The sequence below is a fragment of the Eulemur rufifrons genome, chromosome 9 (genome assembly GCF_041146395.1).
Source record: "Eulemur rufifrons isolate Redbay chromosome 9, OSU_ERuf_1, whole genome shotgun sequence".
NCBI lineage: Eukaryota > Metazoa > Chordata > Mammalia > Primates > Lemuridae > Eulemur > Eulemur rufifrons.
Genome location: NC_090991.1, coordinates 50,776,266 through 50,798,973, shown reverse-complemented (window position 1 = coordinate 50,798,973; position 22,708 = coordinate 50,776,266). Strand labels below are relative to the sequence as shown.

The following is a 22,708-nucleotide window of genomic DNA, read 5'->3' as shown; positions in this document are numbered from 1 at the left end:
TTACTTATGGATACTGAGATTTTGATTATTATATGGATACATGTAATTCTTATGTGTCACCAAATAGCCTTCTTCTTTTGCTTTTTCTCCCAACTGTTAAAAAAATATAAAAATCATTAGCTTGCAAGCTGTATAAAAATAAGTGGTGGGCTGTAGTTTGCTGACACCTGATTGAAATAATTCTGTGATGTATCTATCTTGCCATCACTAGATCATAAGCTCCGTGAGGGCGGAGGCTGAGTCTGTCTTAGCTCACCAATGTGTCCCTGCTGTCTTGCAAGTGGTCTGAAAACATATTCTTCCCCCTTTCCTTCCACGCTCCCTCACACCCAGCTCAATGAACGTTTGTTAAATGAGTAAAAATAGTTAGGTACATAGGTCAACCCACTCAATCTTCTGTGAGGTAGGTACTATTGTTATTTTGCTTTTTTTCAGATGAGACATCTAAGGCACAGAGAGGTTAAGTAACTTGCCCAAGGTCACACAGGTTCTTTTATTTTTTTATTTTTATTTGTTTGTTTTGGAAGGCAGTGGCTATTCACAGGCTCAATCAGCTCACTGTAGCCTTGAACTCCTAATCTCACGCCATTCTCATGCCTCAGCCTCCCAAGTAGCTGGGACTACAGGTGTAGTCCCACCCTCGCCAGGCTTTTATTTATTTATTTATTTATTAATATGTCACGGTCACACAGTTTTAAGTGGCAGAGTCATGGTTCGATCCCAGGCAGTCTGGATTTGGAGCCCACGCGCTTGACCATCACATAATGTTTTCTGGGGATTGTCACGATGACAAGCTCAGCACGATGCGGCAAAACAACGTGTCTCGGCCGGGCGCGGTGGCTCACGCCTGTAATCCTAGCACTCTGAGAGGCCGAGGCGGGTGGATAGTTTGCGCTGAGGAGTTTGAGACCAGCCTGAGCAAGAGCGAGACTCTGTCTCTACTAAAAATAGAAAGAAATTATATGGACAACTAAAAATCTATAGAAAAAATTAGCCAGGCGTGGTGGCGCATGCCTGTAGTCCCAGCTACTCGGGAGGCTGAGGAGGAGGATTGCTTGAGCCCAGGAGCTGGAGGTTGCTGTGAGCTAGGCTGACGCCACAGCACTCTAGCCTGGGCAACAGAGTGAGACTCTGTCTCAAAAAACAAACAAACAAACAAACAAAACACAATGTGTCTCTACCCCTCTGTCAGCCACCTCCTGTCCTGTCCAGCTGACATATCCTCCATGTCTCAGGTCAACTTCAGTCCTTCAGGGAAGCCCTCCGTGCCGTGGGACTGCTCCTTGGTCACCCTGAACCTTTATCTCAGGGTGTAGTTTGGTGTGGTCACTATTGTGACCGACATAAGGGTCAGTCCCCCAACCTGTAAGCTGTAACGGGGTGAGGACTGGGTCTCTCTTGCTCCTCATTATATCCTCTATGCAGAGCCTTGTGCCTGGCCCACGGGAGCTGCTCAAGGGACATTTATGGGACATCGGAGCAAACTGGGCATAAATATAACCATCAGCATCATCTCCAACTGTGTGGTTTGCTGTGTGAAACACAAAAGCAATAAGGCTCCTGTCCTCCAGGCAGGAAGAGTAAGTGTAACTTCTAGAAACACTAGGCAGGGAACCAAAAGCATTTTAACCTGTGCCCTTGGGCTTCTGACTCTTTGATTGTTATTTATTTTGGCAAGGGTGAGTGGCTAGATGATGGTATTTAACTTTTCATTGGCCCTGTGTGTGCACATACGCATTACTAACAACAAGGGTGTTGTTGGTGACTGGTGCGTGACTGCTGAGCATTGCAGGACCTTTGGCTTCCCTGACACCTCCCCCTCATCTAACTACTAACTTCCCAGAGCCCCCTCCAGACCTGTGACACTCTCAACTAGGGGGAGGCGACTGAGCCACTTGCCTATGGCTCAAAATTAAGGGGGTGCTAAAAAAGCTCAGTAACCTCAATGAAAATTTAATGCAATATTTTTAAAAAATCATATCAGCAAACTAAGGTCCCTGGGACAGTTACCTGGTTTCATGAATAAAATTTCACTGGAACCAGGGCAGGAATTTCTGGGAAGGGCGTGAACCAGAGAGGGCCAGTGCTGGGTCAGACCTGTTCTTTATTTACAGTTTTGATATTCTGTTCATTGTGTATTTTTACATTAATTTGATTTTGTAAAATGTTGCATCAAAATATTATTTATCTTGATTACTAAACTTTGGCTTACATTTTGCACCCAGGTGATTGTCTCACTTTGCTCACCCTGGTCCCCGCCCTGCCCAAAACACCCGTGTTTCCCAACCCCTGGTCCAAGAAGCACTGGGAGTCCTATAACCCTTAGCAAATAGGAATGGTGTCCCTATCCGTGCCATTTGCGGACTGGGAAACAGGCTGGGGGAGGTATGTGTCTCTCCCCTCACACACCTGCTCAGGAGGGTCCTAAGCCTCAGAGAATCTTCAGGCTACAGGGGAGGTCAAGTGGAGACAGAGGAGAGAGAGGCGGATCCTTTGCTCCTCCTAGATGCAGTGGCACAAGGACTCAGCTTCCGGAGGGAGGGAAGTGATGGCCAAGGAGGGGATGGAAAGAGGGGAAGCAGCCAGCCAGGCTTGGGCCACTCACACCAGTCTGGCCTGAGCCAGGAGGGGATCTGGGATCTGAGTGGTTCCCCACCCTCCAAACTCTGGAGGGGGTCCTTCAGTGCTTGGGTCCACTTTTATTAAGCACCTGCTGTGTGTCAGGCCCATGTTAAGCACCGGAGACATAGAGATGAAATAGCCAGGGCCCCCCTAAGCCTGATGGTGAATTCACCCATGAAACACGATGCAAGGTGGGTGGCAGGAGGAACACAGGCAGGGGGTGGTACTGCAGCAGACAGCAGGGGAACTCTCTGCTCTGGTTTAGGGAGAGCAGAGTTTGAGACTTCCTGGAACACAGCACATCTTAGCCGAGACTTAGGGAACGAATAGGACAAAGACAAGTAAGGGGTTGGGTATGAAGAGTGGCTTCAGGCAGAAGGGCCGGCATGAGCAAAGGCCAGGAGGTGAGATGCTTTGGAGGTAGCATGGAGTGGGGTGAGAGTAGGGGTGAGTGTGGGCCAGTGATGAAGCCCATGACAGCTGCTGGGCACAGGTGTTCATGGCAGGGAGCTGGGGGGTGTGGGTGGAGGAGGGCCTGGGCTAGCAGGGCGGGCTGAGGATGGCCTACCTCTCCTTACCTTTAGTAACTGGTCCAGGTTGCCACCAGCTGCCTTCCTCCCAGGAAGAGTGCAGAGGCTCCCTCCTGAAGCTAAGCAGAAGTGAGTTCATGCTCTCTTGGGGGGCTGCTCCTGACAGTTATTGGGTTCCCAGGGTCCAACAGGCAGGGCCTCTGTGGAGGCTCCCACAGACATCCTCTCAATTCCACTCCCAGCCCTGAGCACACTATCCTTTGGGGGAGGGAAGGGTTAAAGGCTCCTTCCCCAGCCTCCGGCCCTCTGGTCCTGCTTCCTGCTCCCTCCCCACCTGTGGGAATGGGATGATGAGATGGGGCCAGCATCCTTCTGCACTACTCAGACCCTCCTGGGAGTAACACCTAGGAAGCAACATCTGTGGCTTTGACTTGGTTGCCTCTTGTTACCCACCTCTAGTGGGAGCCAGGGAAGAGGTTAAGGACAAAACAAAGCTCTAGGACAGATTTGTAGGATGTAATATCATGCAGCCAGTGAACAAGCCATTTTTGCAATTTGAAAGTAACTTGGGCAAATGCACACAGTGCAATACTGGTGAACATGTATGATATGAGCTGTAACTCTGTCTTGTAGTTTTCTACATTTTCAGCTGATCCATAGCTGTGTCTGCATAAGAAGATTGGAAGGAAATACTCCAGGAGAGGTTATCTTTGGAGGATAGAAATTTGGTTGGTTTTCTTCTCTTCTTTATGTGTTTCCATAGTGTGTACATTTTCTACAATGAACACATTATAGGAGAGGTGGTGTAACATAATGGTTAAAAAAGCAGACTGCCTGGAGTTGGATCTTGGCTTCCCAGCTTACACATCTTCACATCCTCGGGCAAGTCCCTTAACCTCAGTGTCCTCATCCATGCAATGGGGATAAGTAACAATACATATTCATAGAATTTGTGAACTAAAATAAAATCTTAAGACCCTCAGCCAACTGAATGGATCCCCTCTTGACCAAGGGGACTCCAGAAAAACCTTAAAGCTGAATTGCTGGCCATGAGGAGAAGGTCAGACACACCTAGATATGTCCCTGTCCCTTTTGGAGTTACTCTTTGTAACAGTAAGATACTAAATCATTAACAGGCTTAAGGCCATGTGAGACAAAAGTTAAACCACACCTGCAGGTCATAAATTTACCTAACAGATCACTGAATCTTGGTGTATGTCCAGTGGCTGGTCTCTGGTTAACAGACTTTCTTATTTTAACTTAAAATGTCCTAAGCCTTTAGACAAAGCTTCATTTCTTTAGCCAAAGCTTCATTTCTTTAGCCAATTGCAAATCAAAGAATCCTTAAACCCACCTATAACCTGTAAGTCCCTGCTTTGAGATGTCCTGCCTTTTCAGACCAAACCAATATACACCCTCTGGGTATTGATTTATGATATTATGTGTAATTCCTGTCTCCCTAAAATGTATAAAACCAAACTGTAACCCAATCACGGTGGTACCACTTGCTCAAGGTTTCTTGGGTGTGGCTCTCCGGGCCATGGTCACACGTATTTGGCTAGAATAAACCTCTTTAAGTTATTTCACAGAGTTTGGGTTCTTTTCCATTGACAGATTGTTATGAGGATTAAATGAGTTGATATTTGTTATGAACATTCCGTTTGCTATGAACAGTGGCTGCACACAGTGAGAGCTATGTCAGTGGGTAAAATGAAAGCAAAATTACTTTTATAGTCAAAAATTCCAAGGCAACTTCATTAATTTTAAAATGATGCAATCCTTTCGCTGTATGGGTGAATGAGAAAATAAATAAATAAATAAATAAAATCACCCAAGTAATACATAATACAATCTTTTACTAAAAATAATGGGAACTTAAAAAAATCCTGATAGTCTTTGAGACAGATTTGTTTATAGCCTGTTCGGATTCACATTAAAAAACACTTTGCTGAGTGCTAAAGCAGGAGGACATGAGAGGTGAGTGGGTGGTATTCCAGGGAGTTGGGGAAGAGAGGGTCAGAGTTCACTGATGTGGATTGCTCAGGAGCACTGGCTGACCTTGCCACCTCTGCAGGTCCCTCTGACAACTGCAAATAAGTGACTGAGGCAAAGATCCCAATCAATGGACGTTTATTCAGCCCAAGTTTGAGGACATGCCTGGGAAAAGTACAAACCACAGAGGCACCTGTGGACTGTGCTCTCCAGAGAGGGATCTGGGGACTCAGCATCTAAAGGGAGAGGGATCTGGGGACTCAGCGTCTAAGGGGAGAGGGATCTGGGGACTCAGCATTTAAGGGGAGAGGGATCTGGGGACTCAGCATCTAAGGGGAGAGGGCAACCAGAAAGAAGACGGGGGAGAGGGGTGGGCAGTGAGGAAAATGGTCACATTCTTGTGAGACTTTCCTTAATGCCCAGGAAACCTACATTTTACATCAGAGGAATGTTTGAAGAGTAAAAGGAAGTAAAGGAAGAATCAATCATGTAGATGTTCCTGAGCAGGTGGAAGAATGATCTTGTCTCTGTTCTGCACCTGGGAAGATAAACGTGTAATCAACAGTATTAGTGTGAAATTGAACAGACTTCAGTTTTAGGAGCTAGACTTGGCGGGCAGAACTAAACTTACAATTTCCAGGCCCTTTTTTAGCGGAAGCTAGCAAGGAGTTTCCTCACCAATGACCTGGGGTGGGGGGGGGGGCAGTCTATAAGGATGCCTGAGGACTTTTACCTTTCCAGGAGGATCTGGCTAATGCATAATGTTAGTAAGGGCTATTCATTGGAAAGGGTGTTGCATGACTCAGCCTCCAGGTTTGACCTTCCCTTTTGCATAAGGAGGTCGGGGGGAGGTCTTGAGATTTTTATTTTCCCTTATACCTGTATGATATTTCCCCCCAGGAAGTGCACGCTGCCCCATGACAGCCATGACTGCTGAGCCGTGACTGCAGATCCTGACATTTGGGTTCGCTAGCTGCCCTCACTGAAAGGGCAGGCCTGCCTGCCGCTTGGCTTTTGGGAATTCTAAAAAAAGAGTTTGAGGAGCCCCCAGGACTACCGTTGTGGACCCCTAAACAAGGAACAGCTGTTTCAGAGAGCAAATATACCCCTGGGTGTTGGGGTTCAGCCCCACAGACCACCCTGCAACTAAGTATCTTTCAGAGCCAAGAGGACTTGGCCAGGTAGCCCCCCTTCTTCTCAGCTCCCCGGCAGGGAGGAGGACCCTGAGATCCACATAGCTCCTGCTGTCTACTTGGGTCACACTTTCACCTCCTCAGCATTTCCAGACCTGAGCCCTCCTCTGCAGAAGTGGCAGCCCCTTGAGCCAGGAAGAATGAAGACTGGGGGGTGGGGAGGCAAGATTTAGGCATTTTGGTGTGAAAGGTCTCTCAACATGGGAGAATGGTTTCTATCTCATTCCTTCTCCATGGGGACAGCAGCAAAGCACAAGGCAGCAGCCACGTCTTGCTCAGAGGGGCCGAAGGGCGCTCCCCACCCACCCCTGCCAGACCTTCAGAGCACACCCCTCACTGTGCTCCTCCTGTGCCGTCCAAGCTCCAAGAAGACTGCCTGGAAGGAGAAACTCGGGTCACTAATTTCTCTGGGAACAGGTCAGGCGGGGATGGAATTCAGGAACACCCCTGTGGGGCACCGTGTGGCCTCGTTCTGGAATGTGTTGCCCTAGGAATGTTTCCTCCTGTGACTTGTGTCATTTCCTCTTCAGAGCCAATCATTAACCATACTGAGAGCCCTGGAAGAGTGGCTGGTTGAGGCTGGAAAAGTGGAGGTGGCTCCCTCCTGGGCTGGAACCCTCAGCTTCCCCAGAGGGGCTGAGTCCCCAGTCATGGCCCTGCCAGGGTCCCCAGGCAGTGGCCTGGCCTGGATCCAGCCTCTCTGGTAGAGGCTTCCACACACGCTGCCGGGCAGGTCAGATGGCAGATGCCTGGATGTGGGCAAAGCCCCTTCGTGCACAGCAGCACCACCCTCTGGGAGCTGAGGGGGTAGGCGGACGGCTGGGGGAGGGGCAGCTTTCAGCAGGGATAAGGAGGCTGGAGGGTGGTTTAAGGTGTACCCACCGCATAGCATCCACACCGCCTCCAGGCTATGAAACACCAGTTGTGTGAGAAGCTCTGCTCTGGGCAGTAGGGACCAGCCCCCGCCACTGTCTGGACCTGGGTCCTCAGCCTATCACTTTTGGGTCTGAGATCAGCCTGGGTTCCTCCAGTTTAGCCTCCCAGCTCCCAGTGAAGCCACTAACTCAGATAGACCCCTGCCCCCACCCCAGCCCATCAGGTGCCACCTCTCAGTCTGGCCACCTGCTCAAGCCTTGACCTCTCTCAGGGGACAAGGCCTTTGGGGACAGGCCCCTGGTGCTGAGGGGCCAGGACGAGCCTGGAGAATCAAGGCCAGGGGCCTCTTGTGGTGGGAGGATGGGGGGCCGGATGTGTACCCCATCAGGAATCCCTCTGCGAAGGCCGCGGGACCTCCAGCCTGGTTCAGGGCTGTCCCCTGGCTGTGGCGTCAGCCTGTTTGGGGGATTCTCTGGACTGGCCAGCAGGCGCCGCAGGTGGAGTCCAGGCAGCGGCCTGGAGGCAGGTTGGCCACCCGCCCCTCCGCCCTGGCGACCCTGCAGGGCCGGCGACCCTCCCCGCGCGCCCCTGGCCAGCCAGTGCTTAGAGTCCAGCTTTATTGGCAGCCGCCCTGAGCCCGCCGGGCCGCCGCCTACGCCTCGGGGCGCTGCTTGAGCGTGACCGAGGCGCCGCTGCTGACCATGACGGCGGGGTACAGCGGCTCCAGGAAGCTGGCGAGGAAGCGGTAGATGAGGCTGGCGCCGCCCGCCAGGCCGTAGAAGGACAGGCAGCCCGCGGCGCAGTCGAGCGCCACGCCCAGCGTGCGGTGGTAGGCGCCGTGCAGCACCGTCTGCGTGTTGTTGTGCCACACCGAGAACTTGAGCGAGTCCCACTCCAGGCACCACGAGTAGGGGTTGCGGCCCAGCAGGTAGATGATGTTGCGGCGCAGGGGGCCGCTGAGCGGCTGGCTGCGGCGGTAGGTGACGCCCACGCACACCCACGAGTTGGACACCTCGGCCTCCCAGTAGTGGCGGCCCTCAGACAGGCCCCTCGAGCACAGCACCTGCGGCCACTGCTTGAAGCCCGGCAGGGGCCCGCCCGCGCCCGAGGGCTCTAGGAGGATGCCGAGATTCAGCACGGAGTAGGTCTCCTTGAACACGAACAGCTCCTCGTTGGCCGTGGAGGGGTCGAAGTTCAGGTTGCAGTAACCTGGGGGTGAGTGGTGGAGTCAGAGTCAGTGCCCCTAGGGAAGAGTGCTGGAGCCCTGGGGAGGAAGGAGGGTGCTGAGTTGCAAGGCATTTGCACAGAAGTCACAGGATACTGCCACCCCAAGCTCCTAGGAGTGGCTCCTCTATCCACCCCCTTTAAGTCCCCCGACTGTCACCTGGATGCAGCTGACATAGTCTGGAGGAAGGATGAGTCGGGTGCTGTCCAAAGTTCCACCTTGCCGGAGAGGCTGGGGACCAGGAGACCCCCTCCCCCTACCACCAGATCCTAACATAATCCCCCTTTTCATAATATTTGTCCAGGACCCAAAGCTGAGTGGGACTGAGGGAGATCTAAGGGTTCCTGGAGGAGGTAATTCAGAGGGGACACCAAAGACAAGACAATCTTGACACTCAGGATCTCAGAGAGGCCACTGGGATTTGGCCCCATGCCAGCCTGGGAGAGGGGCTGCAAGGACATCAAATGAACAGGGAGACTGTGTGAGGACGAAATGGAAGAGCCCATCCACGCTGGCTTGGCTAAAGCCTAAGGGAGGTTGGCAGGCACCCAGCTGAGGGCAGAGGTTGTGCTATCCAAGAGCCAGGGAACGTGGCAGAGCTGGCCTCCTGGGGAGTGGGTGAGGACTTCCCCACCCATGGGGGTAGGAAGGGACAGGGTCTTCTCACCTTCCTACCAGGGCCCTGGGGACCAGGCTGAGTCCTTCTGAGGTCCCTAGTCCCGAGTTAGAGGTTGGGGCGAGAGAGAGCTGGCATGTCTCTGGAGGCCCTGGCCTGAATGGAGGCGGGGCTGGGGAAGTTGAGGCACCCAGGGGCCCGGCACCTTTCCTTCCCTCTCCTGAGGCCAGACCCCAGAACTGAGGACTCACAGTTGAGGAGTGTTTTCCTGTCCACAGCTGGGGGCAGCACCTCATAGGAGCTCATCTTAATGCCTGGGGGAGATGGAGAGGCTTTGCTGAGGTCACCCTCGCAGCCTAGCATCCTTCTGGAGAGAGGGGGCGTGGATATCCAGGAGGCTGCGACACCTGGGGAAGGTGCACAGGGGCAGGCAGGGCTCTCCAAGGACCTGCAACCCCCACCACTGTCCTGCCGGGCAGCCCCCCATCCCCGGGAATGCAGGCCCCAGGCCTCCAGGGACTGACCCTTCAGAAGGAGCTGGTTGATGAAGCTGAGACCCATATCCACCAGTCGGGTCCGGAGCTTGGCCAGGGTCTCTGGCAGCTGGAGGAAGCTCTGTGTTTCCTCACAGTGGATGCCCATCAGTGGTTCCATGCAGGCTGGGAATTGCTTCAGCTTGGGGAACTCCTGGCATGCAGGCAGCGGCCATGGGACCACCTGTTAGCCAGGGCCCAGCAGTCCCCAGAGCCATGAGCAGGTGGAGCAGAAGCTGCCCTTTTCAAACCTGGGCCTCTCCCTTCCCTCCTTCTAGCTTTTTGGACATCCTAGGTTAGGGCTCTGCCAAAGCCATGGCCATTTTGGCCTAGTCAGTGCATTAAGTGAAGTGGATTTTTAGAAAATGAAGGGAGGGTTTCGGCTGAGCCTTTAACTGCTCATTGAACACCATTCCCAATGCTTCCTGTTGCATAGGGGTGAGGGGGGACAAGGTGGGCAATAGCTCTAGAAGTCAGCCCAGGGTGTGGTGGCAGCTTAGAAAGGAGTCTGTGCTAGGAGTCCCCGAGCCCCGCCCACAGGGAAGGCTGCTGCCACCTTCCCACCCAAGGGCCACCCTGCCTGGTACCCCACTCCCTTGCCTGGTACCCCACTCCCCTTGCAGCAGCACCAGGCCAGGCTGTGGGGCCAGATCTGGGCTGGGGAAGGAAAAGGATTTCAATCCAGGCTATGTAGATTGTTCTGGTCTCACTTCCGGCCACGGTCTGGGGGAGTCTGGAGAAACTTAGACTGTCAGAGGCCCAGAATCCCAGGGCACACCCCCATATGCTCCAGGGAAACGAAGGCAGGAAAGTTAGGGCAAGGCTGAGCTCTGAGCTGGAGGAGGAAACCGAGGGTGCTGGTGTAAGCTCAGGACAGGTGACCTGGGATGGGGAGACTCCCTGAGGCAGGGGGATGGACAGAGTGATGCAGCCCCAAGCGCTGGTCACTTCATCCCAGGTCTGGGCAGGCCTGGTGTGTTTGTGGGTGCAGGGAGGGTGGAGGATGTGATGGGGCCTGGGCCAGAGGAGGAGAGGGCTGGGGCCTCGCCTGCAGAAATTGCTGGTCACTACGGTGGCTGAGCAGGGTGTGGAGCCAGACGCTGTCCCCCTCTAGCTTCAGGAGCCGGTTGTGGCTCTGCTGGATGGAGCTGCCCAGCTTCTCCAGGGCCGCTGCCTCCTCTTTCTCCACGAAATCCAAGACCTTTATATGCAGCTGTTTGATGTCCTTGCTGATCTCCGAGAAGCAGGTGTTCACCTCATCTCGAGCTGTCTGGATCAGTTTCTAGGGTGGGTGCGTAGAGAGGTGCCTCTGAGCGCCACTCTGCTACACCCATTGTCACGGCCCAGAGCCGGCCTCGTCATCCTGCCTCCATCTGCCTGGCCCCGCGCCCCACTCCAAGTCCAGAGAGGTCCCCGCAGCCTGATGCAGGGCGCTGGGGGAGCCTGGGCCCGGGCTGGGAGGGGTAACCTTACCGAGAGAAAGGCCACCCGCCCCTGGTGCTTCTGGCTGTCCGAGGCGAGGATCAGCATCTGGTTCTCCACGTTGGCCTGGGCCTTCCGAACCTCGACCTGGGGCGAGGGGAGGGGTAGAGGATGAGGGGCCCCAGTTCAGAAGGGTGGCCTCGGAGAAGCCCCCGTGTCGGAGCTCAGAAGAGACATGCCTCGTGCATTCATCTGCTCGGCTTAAAAGAGAGTGAGAGCGGCCCCCTTCTCTGGGTCTCTCGCTCCCGGAGAGCCTATCTGCCCGTGCGCAGGACTCTCCCCACTGCAGGAATCCTAACGGCGGAGACCACAGGGTTTCAGGCCACAGGGAGCGGCTGTGGAGGGTTGAGCGGCTTGAGAGGCTCAGAGACCGTGGGGCCAGGAGGGGCACAGCCGATGTGTGACCATCGAGGGTCCCCGGGGAAGTGCGGCCAGGCTGGAGGCCCACATAAGCCTTGGCACCAGATGCAGCAACGGGCATTTTTATTGTTATAACATATTACACAGCAGCGCTATCCCAAGTGCCTGTCTGTCAACTGTTCCTGGTCCGTAACAGGATAAGAAGCTCACGCCGGACTGTTCATCAGTGCAGGGCAAAGTGTCAGCTGAGCTAAACGGTGTGGCAGTCGGCCTACCTTCCGGCACGAGCTCCCCGTCTTGCCACGGACCACGGACGGTGGCTGTTAGAGTAGGACTGATACAGAGCATGCATGACAGGATATCTAAACCAGAAGGATCTCACTACAAAAACAACACAAACATACTAAACAAAACTTGGCAATAGAGAAAAGGAGGGATTCGCCCAACTGAACGTGACGTGTATTTTGATAGGTTGACACGGGCTTCGCACATGCGATTCTGGATCCTCACTCATTTAACTCACCACCACGTTTTCGCGTCACAAGCTGGCCCTGGTGACCCGCGCTTTAACATCTGCATAATTTTCCCCCAAGGAAATGAGGAAGACTCAGAGACACGAGGGTCCCCCGTCCTACTGCCTCACCTCCCTGCGGGCGCGCTCCTCCTCCAGCGGGGCGGTGTCGTGGTTCTTGTGCTCCTCCAGCAGGCAGGCCGTGCACACGCAGCAGCTCTCCGTGCGACAGTACAGCTGCCGCAGCTTGTGGTGCTTCCGGCACAAGCGGGTCTTGAGATCCCACACGGGCTCCAGCAGCTGGTGGTCCTGGTACAACTGGTCCTCGAAGTGGCTCCGCAGGTGCTTCTCGCACAGGGAGGCCATGCATTGCAGGCACGATTTGACAGATCTGAGCTTCTGGGGGGAACAGAAGTCGCAGGGCACGTCCTGGGGCCCTGCCAGGTTCCACAGGGACCCTGAGGCCTGGCCCCTGGCCTGCGTGAAGCAGGCCACCATCTCCCCCAGGATGACATTCTTGCAGAGGCGGGGCCTGGAGGGGAAGCTCTCTCGGCACTGGGGGCAATAGAGCGTCTCGCCCATGGCAGTCTGGTGGTCCCAGAATCCTTGGAGGCAGGTCATGCAGAAGTTATGGCCACAGGCGGTGGTGACCGGGTTGTGGAACACCTCCAGGCAAATGGGACAGAGGACTTGGTCCTCAAACATGCGGAGACTGCTGCTGTTACTCATCAGGAGCTGGCCCTGGGGAGGTCTCAAGGGCTGGGCAGGAGACAGCAGGGCTGGAACCTGGTCCTGGACTGACCCTGGGAAGGCAGAGCAAAGCCACGCAGAAGCTGGGACAGGAGTCGAGGGAAGTACACCTGTCCTTCTCTTAGTGGCAGCTGCCTGCCCATGGGATGGGGGACTGTGTTATCAGTTAACCCACATGGGGGACATAAATTGGAGATTGTGTTCTTGTCCCAGCCCTAATTCCTGGAATAAATCCTGGGCAGGAGGGCTGATAGGCAGAAGGAAGTTACTCGTGACAAGGAAAAGGAGGAAGGGTCAGAACGCAGGTACTTACCTGAAGCTCTCTGCATGTCAGAGAGAGACAGATACTTTGCTGCCCTGTGATGCGAGGAAAAAGAACCATGGACACTGGGCAGGCACAGGAACCTTGTCTGAGCCCCACCCTGCAGATGGCTGGGAGGGTCCCCCTCAGTCCACTGTGCCCCCACTCCACGTGACTTACATCTCTTGCAAACTGGTGACCGCCTCCTCACCTTCCCTTTTAGCTGCTGTTTTGCAATCTCCCTGTCGAGGTGGCCCCCTCCTTGAAGACTGCCCACAGTTTTGCTCCCTGAAGTCACAATTCAAGCATGATCAGCCCCAGAATTCTGCTTGTGATGTCAGCAGGGCACAGGTGTGCCGCTGGACATGCCCCGGGGCTGAGTCACTCTGCCTCTGCAGGGCTGGATTACTGATGGCAGAGCCTCCCTCCCAGCAGGCGGGGTAGCTGTTGGCACCTGGGGCCTCCTGCAGTGGACTTGAGAGGGAAGATGGCACCTCAGTGACAGCAGGATCGTGGTCAACTCGTTTAATTTCTCTGGACCATGGTTCTTATCTGGTGAAATCACCAGGGTGATTGTAGGAGATGATATTTAGCTGAAGAGAGGCCCCCTCCCACTGTGCGTCCTGGCTTCCTGGTTCCCGCTCTTCCCCACCCAACAGGGAAAATGCTCTAAAAAGCTTGCAGCACATCACTCCTCCTGCTCACAAGTTCACTCGGCCCCTTTTGCTGAACAGAAAGGGTGAATAGAAGGCATCCTTTTCTTGTCTTCCCGTTGCAGAGGAAACATTTGATGTTTGCTGTACGTTTGTTGTAGATATGGTGCAGAAGACGGAGGAGATTCCCTTTTATTCCTGGTTTGCTAAGAGTTCTTATCTGGAATGGATGTTGACTTTTACCCACTGTTCTTTCTGCATCTTTTGAGATGATTGTAAGCTTCGTATCCTTTATTCTGTTAACGTGGTGAATTGACAGTGATTGATTTTCAGTGATTGAACCGTTGGTTTCTGCAACGGACTCTGCTTGGTTTTGACGTGTTATGTTCTTTACATATACTGGATTCAATTGCTAATATTTTCTTAGGAATTTTGCATCATGAGTGAGATTGGCCCGTAATTTTCCTTTTATGTAATGTCCTTGTCAAATTTTGGTATTAAGGTCTCCTAGTCTCATAAAATGAGTTGGGAAGTATTTATTCTTTTTTTTTTTTTTTTTTTTTGAGACAGAGTCTCACTCTGTTGCCCAGGCTACAGTGAGTGCCGTGGCGTCAGCCTAGCTCACAGCAACCTCAAACTCCTGAGCTCAAGCGATCCTCCTGTCTCAGCCTCCCGAGTAGCTGGGACTACAGGCATGCACCACCATGCCCGGCTAATTTTTTCTATATATATTTTTAGCTGTCCATATAATTTCTTTCTATTTTTAGTAGAGGTGGGGTCTCACTCTTGCTCAGGCTGGTCTCGAACTCCTGAGCTCAAAGGATCCGCCCACCTCGGCCTCCCAGAGTGCTAGGATTACAGACATGAGCCACCGCGCCCGGCCGGAAGTATTTATTCTTTATCACTTATTGATAAGCATAAGATTGACATTATTTCTCCCTTAAAAGTTGGTAGAATTCACTGGTAAAACCATCTAGGCCTGGAGTGCTTTTTTTTTTTTTTGTGGAAAAGTTATTAATTACATATTCAATTTCATTAAGAGATTTAGAATTATTCATATTGTATATTTCTTCTTGTACCAGTTTTGGTAAATGGTGTTTTCCTATGAATTTATTTATTTCATCTAAACTTTCAAATTTTTTGGTATAAAGCTTTTCATAATAGCCACTTAAAATTTTTAATGTAACATAAAATTTGCCATTTCAACCATTTTTGCATGCAAAACAGTGATATTAGGTAGTCTCACAATGTAGTGCAACCATCCCCACTATCTATAACTGCTATAGACTGTGTCCCCTCAATATGCTGAAATCCTAATAGTGGACTTGATGCTGTTAGGAGGCGGGGCCTTCGGCAGGTGATTAAGTCATGAGGGTGGGCCGCTAATGAATGGGATTAGTGCTGTTATAAAAGAGACCCTAGAGAGTTCTCTCATTCTTTTCCACCCTGTGAGGACATGATGAGAACCAAGAAGTGGCCCTCCCTAGACACCAAGTCTGCTGGTGCCTTGATCTTGGACCCTCTTAGCCTCCAGAACTGGGAGAAATAAATACTTGTTGTTTATGCCATCCAGTCTATGGTACTTTGTTATGGCAGTCCAACTGAATTAAGACAATATCCAAAACTTTTTCATCACCCCTAAGAGAAACTTAGGAAATTAAGCAACAATTCCCCATTCCCTCCTCCCCCCAGCCCCTAGTAAGCTCTAATCTACCTTCTGTATCTATGAATTCACCTACTCTAGATATTTCATGTGAGTGGAATCATACAATATTTGTCTTCTTGTGTCTGGATTATTTACCTAAGATAATGTTTTTAAAGTTCATCTGTGTCACAGCATGTATTAGAATCTCTTTCTTCTTTATGGCTAAATAATATTCCATTGCACGGATATGCCACATTTTGTTTATCCATTCATCAGTTGGTGGGCACTTGGACTGTTGGCTATTGTAAGTAATGCTGCAGTGAACCCAGGCATAGACGCATCTGTTCAAGTCTCTGTTTTCAGTTCCCCTCCTCTCTCTGAAGCCAGGGCTGACTCTGGTCTTGTGAGGCATTCCACACCATTTAGCCTCTGGACGATCCTGGCTGGGAGGACTGGGACTGAGCCCACAGCCCCATTCTCCCAGCCAGGATGGGAGGAACGTGGCCTCTCTTTCCTAGTCCATTTATTTATTTTGTAAGTGTGTTTTTGTGTGGAGGAAGTTGTTTGTTGCTTTATTTTTTTAAGGCTCTGGGGTGTTGCATATGGTTTCTTTTCACATCCCAGCCTCCCCGTGGGCACTTCCAAGAAGGAGGGGATTTCTCTGAAGAGGAGAGGGAATCCCAAGAGCAGGGAAAGCTGTGTCTGCCAGCTGTCATTCACCCTCCCAAGAAATAAATATCTTCTAAATTAAAAAAAAAAAAAGTGCACCTAGGAGTGGCACTTATAATCTTTGCAAAGGTTCTGTAGTTGTGTCTCTGCTGTATGTCCTGATAATATTTGTGCTTTCTTTTTTCTTGATGAGTCTCAGTAGGATTTTATCCATTTTATTAATCTTTTCAAAGAAATGTCAATGGAAAAGAACCCAAACTCTGTAAAATAATTTAAAGAAGTTTATTCTCAGCCAAATATGTGTGACCATGGCTCAAGAAGCCTTCAGCCAGTGGTCTTGCCATGGTTGGGTTACAGTTTGATTTCATACATTTTAGGGAGACAAGAATTATACATAAAGTTATAAATCAACACATGGAAAGTGTACGTTGGTCTGGCCGGAAAAGACAGGACATCTTGATGCAGGGATTATAGCTTACAGGTGGGTTTAAAGATTCTTTGATTTGCAATTGGCTAAAGAAATGAAGCTTTGTCTAAAGGCTTGGAACATTTTAAGTTAAGATAAGGAAGTTTGTTAACCAGAGACCAGCCACTGGACATATACCAAGACTCAAATGATCTGTTAAGTAAATTGATGACCTGCAGGTGTGGTTTTGTCTCGCATGGCCTTAGGCTTGTTAATGATTTAGTATCTTATTGTTACAAAGAGTAACTCCAAAGGGGACAGGGACATAACTAGGTGTGTCTGACCTCCCTTGTCCTCATGGATGGCTACTCAGCTTTAAGATTTTTTGGGGGGGTTCCCCTGGCCAAGAGGGGTGAGTAAAAATAAAGAAATGTGAGGAGGGGAGAATGATATTGTAGTTTGATTTTTAAAAGAGAGAGAGGGCTGGGCACGGTGGCTCATGCCTGTAATCCTAGCACTCTGGGAGGCCAAGGCGGGAGGATCGCTCGAGGTCAGGAGTTTGAGACCAGCCTGAGCAAGATCGAGACCCCCGTCTCTACTAAAAATAGAAAGAAATTATATGGACAGCTAAAAATATATAGAGAAAAATTAGCTGGGCATGGTGGCGCATGCCTGTAGTCCCAGCTACTCAGGAGGCTGAGGCAGAAGGATTGCTTGAGCCCAGGAGTTTGAGGTTGCTGTGAGTGAGGCTGACGCCACGGCACTCTAGCCTGGGCAACAGAGTAAGACTCTGACTCAAAAAAAAAAAAAAAAAAGAGAGAGAGAGAGAGAATTTTTCTCTCTTAAAAGTAAGTACATATATATTTGTGGGTGAAAATATGTGTTTGACTTTTTTCCTTTTTTTTTCTTTAATAGCGTCTCAAATTATTTTTTTCTATTTCTTCACAGTAAAAAGTAAAGTGTAACACATTCTTTTATATCAATGTTTAAATGTCTTCAATCATCACACAAATGCCTTTTTTACTGCTGTTAGCTAGAATTAGGAGCCACATAAGGTCCTCGTGTTGTATTACATTGTTGTTTCTAAAATTCCTTTACATTTGTAAGGGCGCCTTCTCCCACTTATTTGTTGAAGAAACAGAGTCACTTGCCCACTACGGTTTCCCCTTTCTGGATGTGGCTGGTTAGATCTCCACAGTATCATTTAACACGCTCGTCTGTTCCCTGTATTTCCCGTGAGCTGGTGAGATTCAGGTTCCATTTTCTGGCACGTGCCTTCCATACGTGGTGTCGTGCACTTCTTCTGATCGCTTAACATGAGGAGCACAGAGCGTCTGGCTGCCTCGCCCGGTTCACGCCCATTGCGTATGAGAAACTGGAGTGGTAATCTGAGGCTGAGGATGGTTTTATAGTCCTTCAAAATAGATTTATGACGGCTTCTGGCAGGAGGCTAGGGCGACCAGAAATCATAAGTCACCTTAGTCCAATCAGGGACCGAGATGCTCCCCAGCTAGACTCCTGCCCCTTCAGACGTCTGCTCTGTTCTGGCTCTTCTTGCTCCTGGGTGTATGTAGTCCCCCAGGATCCCAACCCAGGGCACAGGGGCTTCACCAGGGGCTCCTCCTTGGCACACCCTGATCTCCAGTATTTGTTCCATGTCCCTGTGAGCTAAGAACAGCTTTGCCAGCTTCTCAGCTTCCTCTACCAGAATTAGCAAGTCCACCACGGAAAGGAGCCTCTAAACGCTGGGTTTGTTTCTCCGGGTTTCTTTCTTCTCCTGGATCTTGGCCCTGTAATTCTTGGCTACAATATACACCCACACCTGTTCACATATGTATGTGTGTATGTTTCTCTCTCTCTATTTTTCCAGCTATTTTCAGAGAAAATATTGCCCAGAATTATGTGGTCCACCATTATTAGACCCTCAACATCTCATTTGGCTTTACTTTTTTCCTTTTCCTTTTTTTAAAATTTAAATCCATTTACAGAGCACCTCTCCCGTGCTGCAGCGTGGGTCTGCATGAGAAGCAGATGGTCCTTCCCCACTGGGAGCCGGACACATGCTCAGAGGACACGTGGCTCACACGACTTTCGATTCATCCTCTGGTTCTTTATTTGGATCCCTGACGACTTCTCAGTCCATTGTCTTGTCTTCCTTTCCCCGCTGTACGTGTTGCTGCTCTCTGAGTCCTGTCGTAGGAGAGTTCATCCAAACTCTCACACTTCCTCCCACAGCTTCCGTCCTAACATGCTAAGTGTGTTATAGGTATGGTGAAGTGGTTGAGGATCTCAAACTCTAACTGCAGCCCCCAGGAAGAATGTTCCCACCCGACCCAGCGCACCTGACACATGTATATATATGTGCAGAGGTGGGTGGTGGTCCCCCAATATCTGTTTTTCCATATTCCTTTAATAATAGAACCCCCCAAATTTGGGAAGACACATGTGACACCAAACTAAGCCCAGCGTCCCCTGAAGGTTTGACGGTGTGACAGGGTTGGCCAACGTAACGAGAGCAGAAATGGGGTGACGTCTTCCTTAGAAGAAATGGAGTGCCCTCCTTTTCCCTTCCGCCCTTCCTGCTGGGTGCAATGAAGATGAGAAGGTGGGAACTGGAGCTTACTTTAAATTAAAAGATGGAAGCTGTGTTTGAGAATGCCAGAGTGATAAGATAGAAGGATCCTGGGGCCAGGCACAGGGGCTCACACCTGTAATCTTAGTACTTTGGGAGGCTGAGGCAAGAGGCCAGGAGCTCAAGAGTACCCTGGGCAACATAGCAAGACCCTATCTCTAAAAAAAATATATAATAAAATGAAAGATCATGGGTCCCCACATGCTGGAGCTGCCTTATCAACTCTGGACTGCTACCACATATGCTTAGATTAATACGAGAGAGGGAGAAATAAACTTCTACTGTATTTAAGTCATTGTGACTTTAGCTTTTATGAAGGCAGTTGAAGTTGTATCTTAACTAAATAATAACTGAAACAAAAGTTTAATAAAGGCCGGGCGCGGTGGCTCACGCCTGTAATCTTAGCACTCTGGGAGGCCGAGGCGGGTGGATCGCTCGAGGTCAGGAGTTCGAGACCAGCCTGAGCAAGAGTGAGACCCCGTCTCTACTAAAAATAGAAAGAAATTATATGGACAACTAAAATATATATATACAAAAAATTAGCCGGGCATGGTGGTGCATGCCTGTAGTCCCAGCTACTCGGGAGGCTGAGGCAGGAGGATCGCTTGAGCCCAGGAGTTTGAGGTTGCTGTGAGCTAGGGTGAAGCCACGGCACTCACTCTAGCCCGGGCAACAGAGTGAGACTCTGTCTCAAAAAAAAAAAAAAAAAAAAAAAAGTTTAATAAAATTAGACTTACCATGTGCAGTACACTGTGATATTTTCCAAACTGTTATGTTTTAGAAATGTCAAAAGGTAGGAGGACTGTTTTGGATGAAAAGACTAAAGAGATATAAAACCCAAATGTGACGGGTGAACTTTGACTGAATTTTGGCTTGAAAAAAAAAACCACCTACACATTGAGGCAGTTGGGGAAATTTGAGCATGATATTTAGGTGATATTGTAGAATTATCAATTTTCTTAGATGTAATATTGGTAATTGTGGTTATGGAGAGGAATGTCTTTATTCTTAGGCAATGTCTGCTGAAGTATTTAAGGTGAAATATCACGATGTCTACAAATTACTTTCAAATGATTCAGTAAAAACCCAATAATACATGTGTAATTTGAATATAATACCGGCCTAGATAAAACAAATACAATAAAATGTTAACAGTGGTTGTACCAAAGTAGATGGTATACAGGTGTTTATTATTTTCTTCAACTTCTCTATGTGTGTGGAAATTTTCATAATACAACATTGGAGGACAGTGTGAGTCACGCCTCGCTGAACTGCGTTTCAGCCGCGAAGCTTAGACATACCGGTGTCTAAGAGCTGAAGAGTACGGGCTCCGGGGCCTGACTACCGGATCTGCCTTGGGCCAGTCCACTCTGCCTTCAAGCCTCGGTTTCCCCAACCCACCCAAGAGCTGTGTGACCTATGGCAAATTACCTCCCATTTGTGCCCAGGTTCCTCATCACAAAAATGGCAGTGAAGAGAACTCATAAGGTGGTTGTGATGATTAAGTGTGCTCAGAACTCAGAACCGGGTGGCTACGGCTTTTTTCTATCCCCCAGGTTGCCGTGGGGGCTGAGAATATGGGTAGAAACACCTGAAGAAGCTAGCACTGAGCGCCCTGCTGAGAGCCAGCCTTCTGCTCCAGTTAGTCTTCTGGAGACCTTGCCCCGGCACCCGGCACCCGGCACCCGGCACCCGATTCAGCCCGTCTAGAACTGAACTCACTATCTCACTCTACGCTGGCTCTACCCCTGGTTTTCCCAGCCCAAACCCGACCATCCCTCCAGCTCCCTAGCCGCTCTCTCCAAATCCTACAGCATCTGCCTTCTACAATTCTGCATGGGACTTGATCCCACACTCGGTTGCCACTCCAGTCCCGGCTGCCTCGGCCGGGTGCTGGCGAATCGATGCCGGCTGTCAGAGCAGCTTCCTGGCTGGCCTCCTGCATTGCCCGCTCCAGTTTTGGGTCCTCAGCGCCCGGTGTGGCCCGGGCACTTGAGGCTGTGTGGCACATGGCAGTAAGTGGATGTCTGCTCCAGGCCTGTGCCAAGGAGGGTGGCAGGCTACCCAGGCCTGCCTGCGCCTGCTGGGCATCTCCTTGTCCACTCTCAGGGTCTAGTTAAAGAACTCTGTGTGCCTCCAAAGCCCCCTTTTAAAAATATGTGCTTGTTAGCTACCCATCACCACTGAGTAAAGCAGGACTTATTTTGAGAATGTTTTCTCTTTCATTTTCCAACTGTGTAGACAGTACAATGTGTGCAGTTATCAGAATGAAATGTGAGTAGAAGTAACAGCCCAACTCTGGACACAAAGCAACCAAAGAATATCCGAGGGAAATTGCTCACAATTTCCTTGCGGGGAAAGCCCAGAAATACAAACGATTAATCTTCTAGCCATCTTGTAATTTTTTGTTAGAAATAATTAACAGAAAGCTGACATCAGTTAAAATGCACTAATTTAGATTTATAAGATTTAGATTTTTTTTTTTGTTGTTGAGACAGAGTCTCACTTTGTTGCCCAGGCTAGAGTGAGTGCCGTGGCGTCAGCTTAGCTCACAGCAACCTCAGACTCCTCGGCTTAAGCGATCCTACTGCCTCAGCCTCCCGAGTAGCTGGGACTACAGGCATGCGACACTATGCCCGGCTAATTTTTTCTATATAGATTTTTAGTTGTCCATATAATGTCTTTCCATTTTTAGTAGAGACGGGGTCTCGCTCAGGCTGGTCTCGAACTCCTGACCTTGAGCAATCCACCCGCCTCGGCCTCCCAGAGTGCTAGGATTACAGGCGTGAGCCACCACGCCCAGCCAAGATTTAGATTTTGATTTGCAAAATTTGACTTGGGAAAATAAACACAGGGAAGACAATAGCTACAAAAGAAAATCCACAAGGGCAAAAGTCAGAATTGGCTAAATTGAATTAAATTTTCACCATAAAATCTCATGGAAAACAATGATCTTAATGAAAGTATTTTTAAGTAAATATGAAAATGAAAACAGAAAACTTAGAAGCAATTTAATTGCTCTGTATAGGAAACTGATCAAGGAATTAAACTGGCTTAATGAAGTAACAGCTCACTCCAGGGGAATACTTTACTGATTAAATCTGTGGGGTATGATTCTTATTAAAAATTAAGCTCTGTGCTGCCACCTGGGCTTTAGCACTGAGCAGACTCACAGATACCAGAATTATCTGTTGCCAATTCGGATACTGTACCAGAGCCTCCAGCAAGCCCCAACTGGACCATTGCCAGGCAGAACTCCAGGGCTTGAGTGGGTCCAGGCCCTCTCGCCTTTGCCTTGCTACGGGGCCCAGCAGAGTCTGAATACCTAGTTCAGAGGACATCAAGTGACCACGTGGCCCGAGCTGCCCACTATCAACTGAGTATTCTCACCCACCAAGCCAACTAGGAGTAATTAACCTGGCTCAGAGCTAGGTAGTAACTGTCTCTTGGACAGGAGTACCGTTTGGCACTTTTTGTCCTCAATTGCAGAGAGGGTGGGATCATATTTGCTTGTACAAAGGGTAGTTGGATCTTGTTCCATGGAGACATAAAGTTGTTTTTTTACCACCGTATGGAAGTGCAAGTATGTGTAGAAGAATTTATGCTTGGGCCAAGCTGGTCCCTGCATTATTGTCTCAGTAGCAAAGCCACCACCCTCTGAACTCTGCGCCAGCCTGGGCCGCTGCTGACACTTCTTCAGCAGCTCCCTTCC

At 50.2% G+C, this 22,708-nt stretch overlaps 1 protein-coding gene across 1 annotated transcript; it reads right to left on the bottom strand.

Moving 5' to 3' along the window:
• Positions 1-5,096: 5,096 nt before the first annotated feature.
• LOC138392409 (E3 ubiquitin-protein ligase TRIM65-like) lies at positions 5,097-21,007 on the bottom strand. Its single transcript, XM_069483170.1, has 9 exons — positions 20,852-21,007; positions 12,073-12,825; positions 11,061-11,156; positions 10,636-10,869; positions 9,579-9,741; positions 9,306-9,368; positions 7,594-8,422; positions 6,668-6,713; positions 5,097-5,682 (listed from the first exon to the last, which is right to left on the bottom strand). The coding sequence occupies exons 1-7, from the start codon at positions 21,005-21,007 to the stop codon at positions 7,866-7,868; spliced, it is 2,022 nt and encodes a 673-aa protein (XP_069339271.1). The 3' UTR covers positions 5,097-5,682; positions 6,668-6,713; positions 7,594-7,865.
• Positions 21,008-22,708: the final 1,701 nt, after the last annotated feature.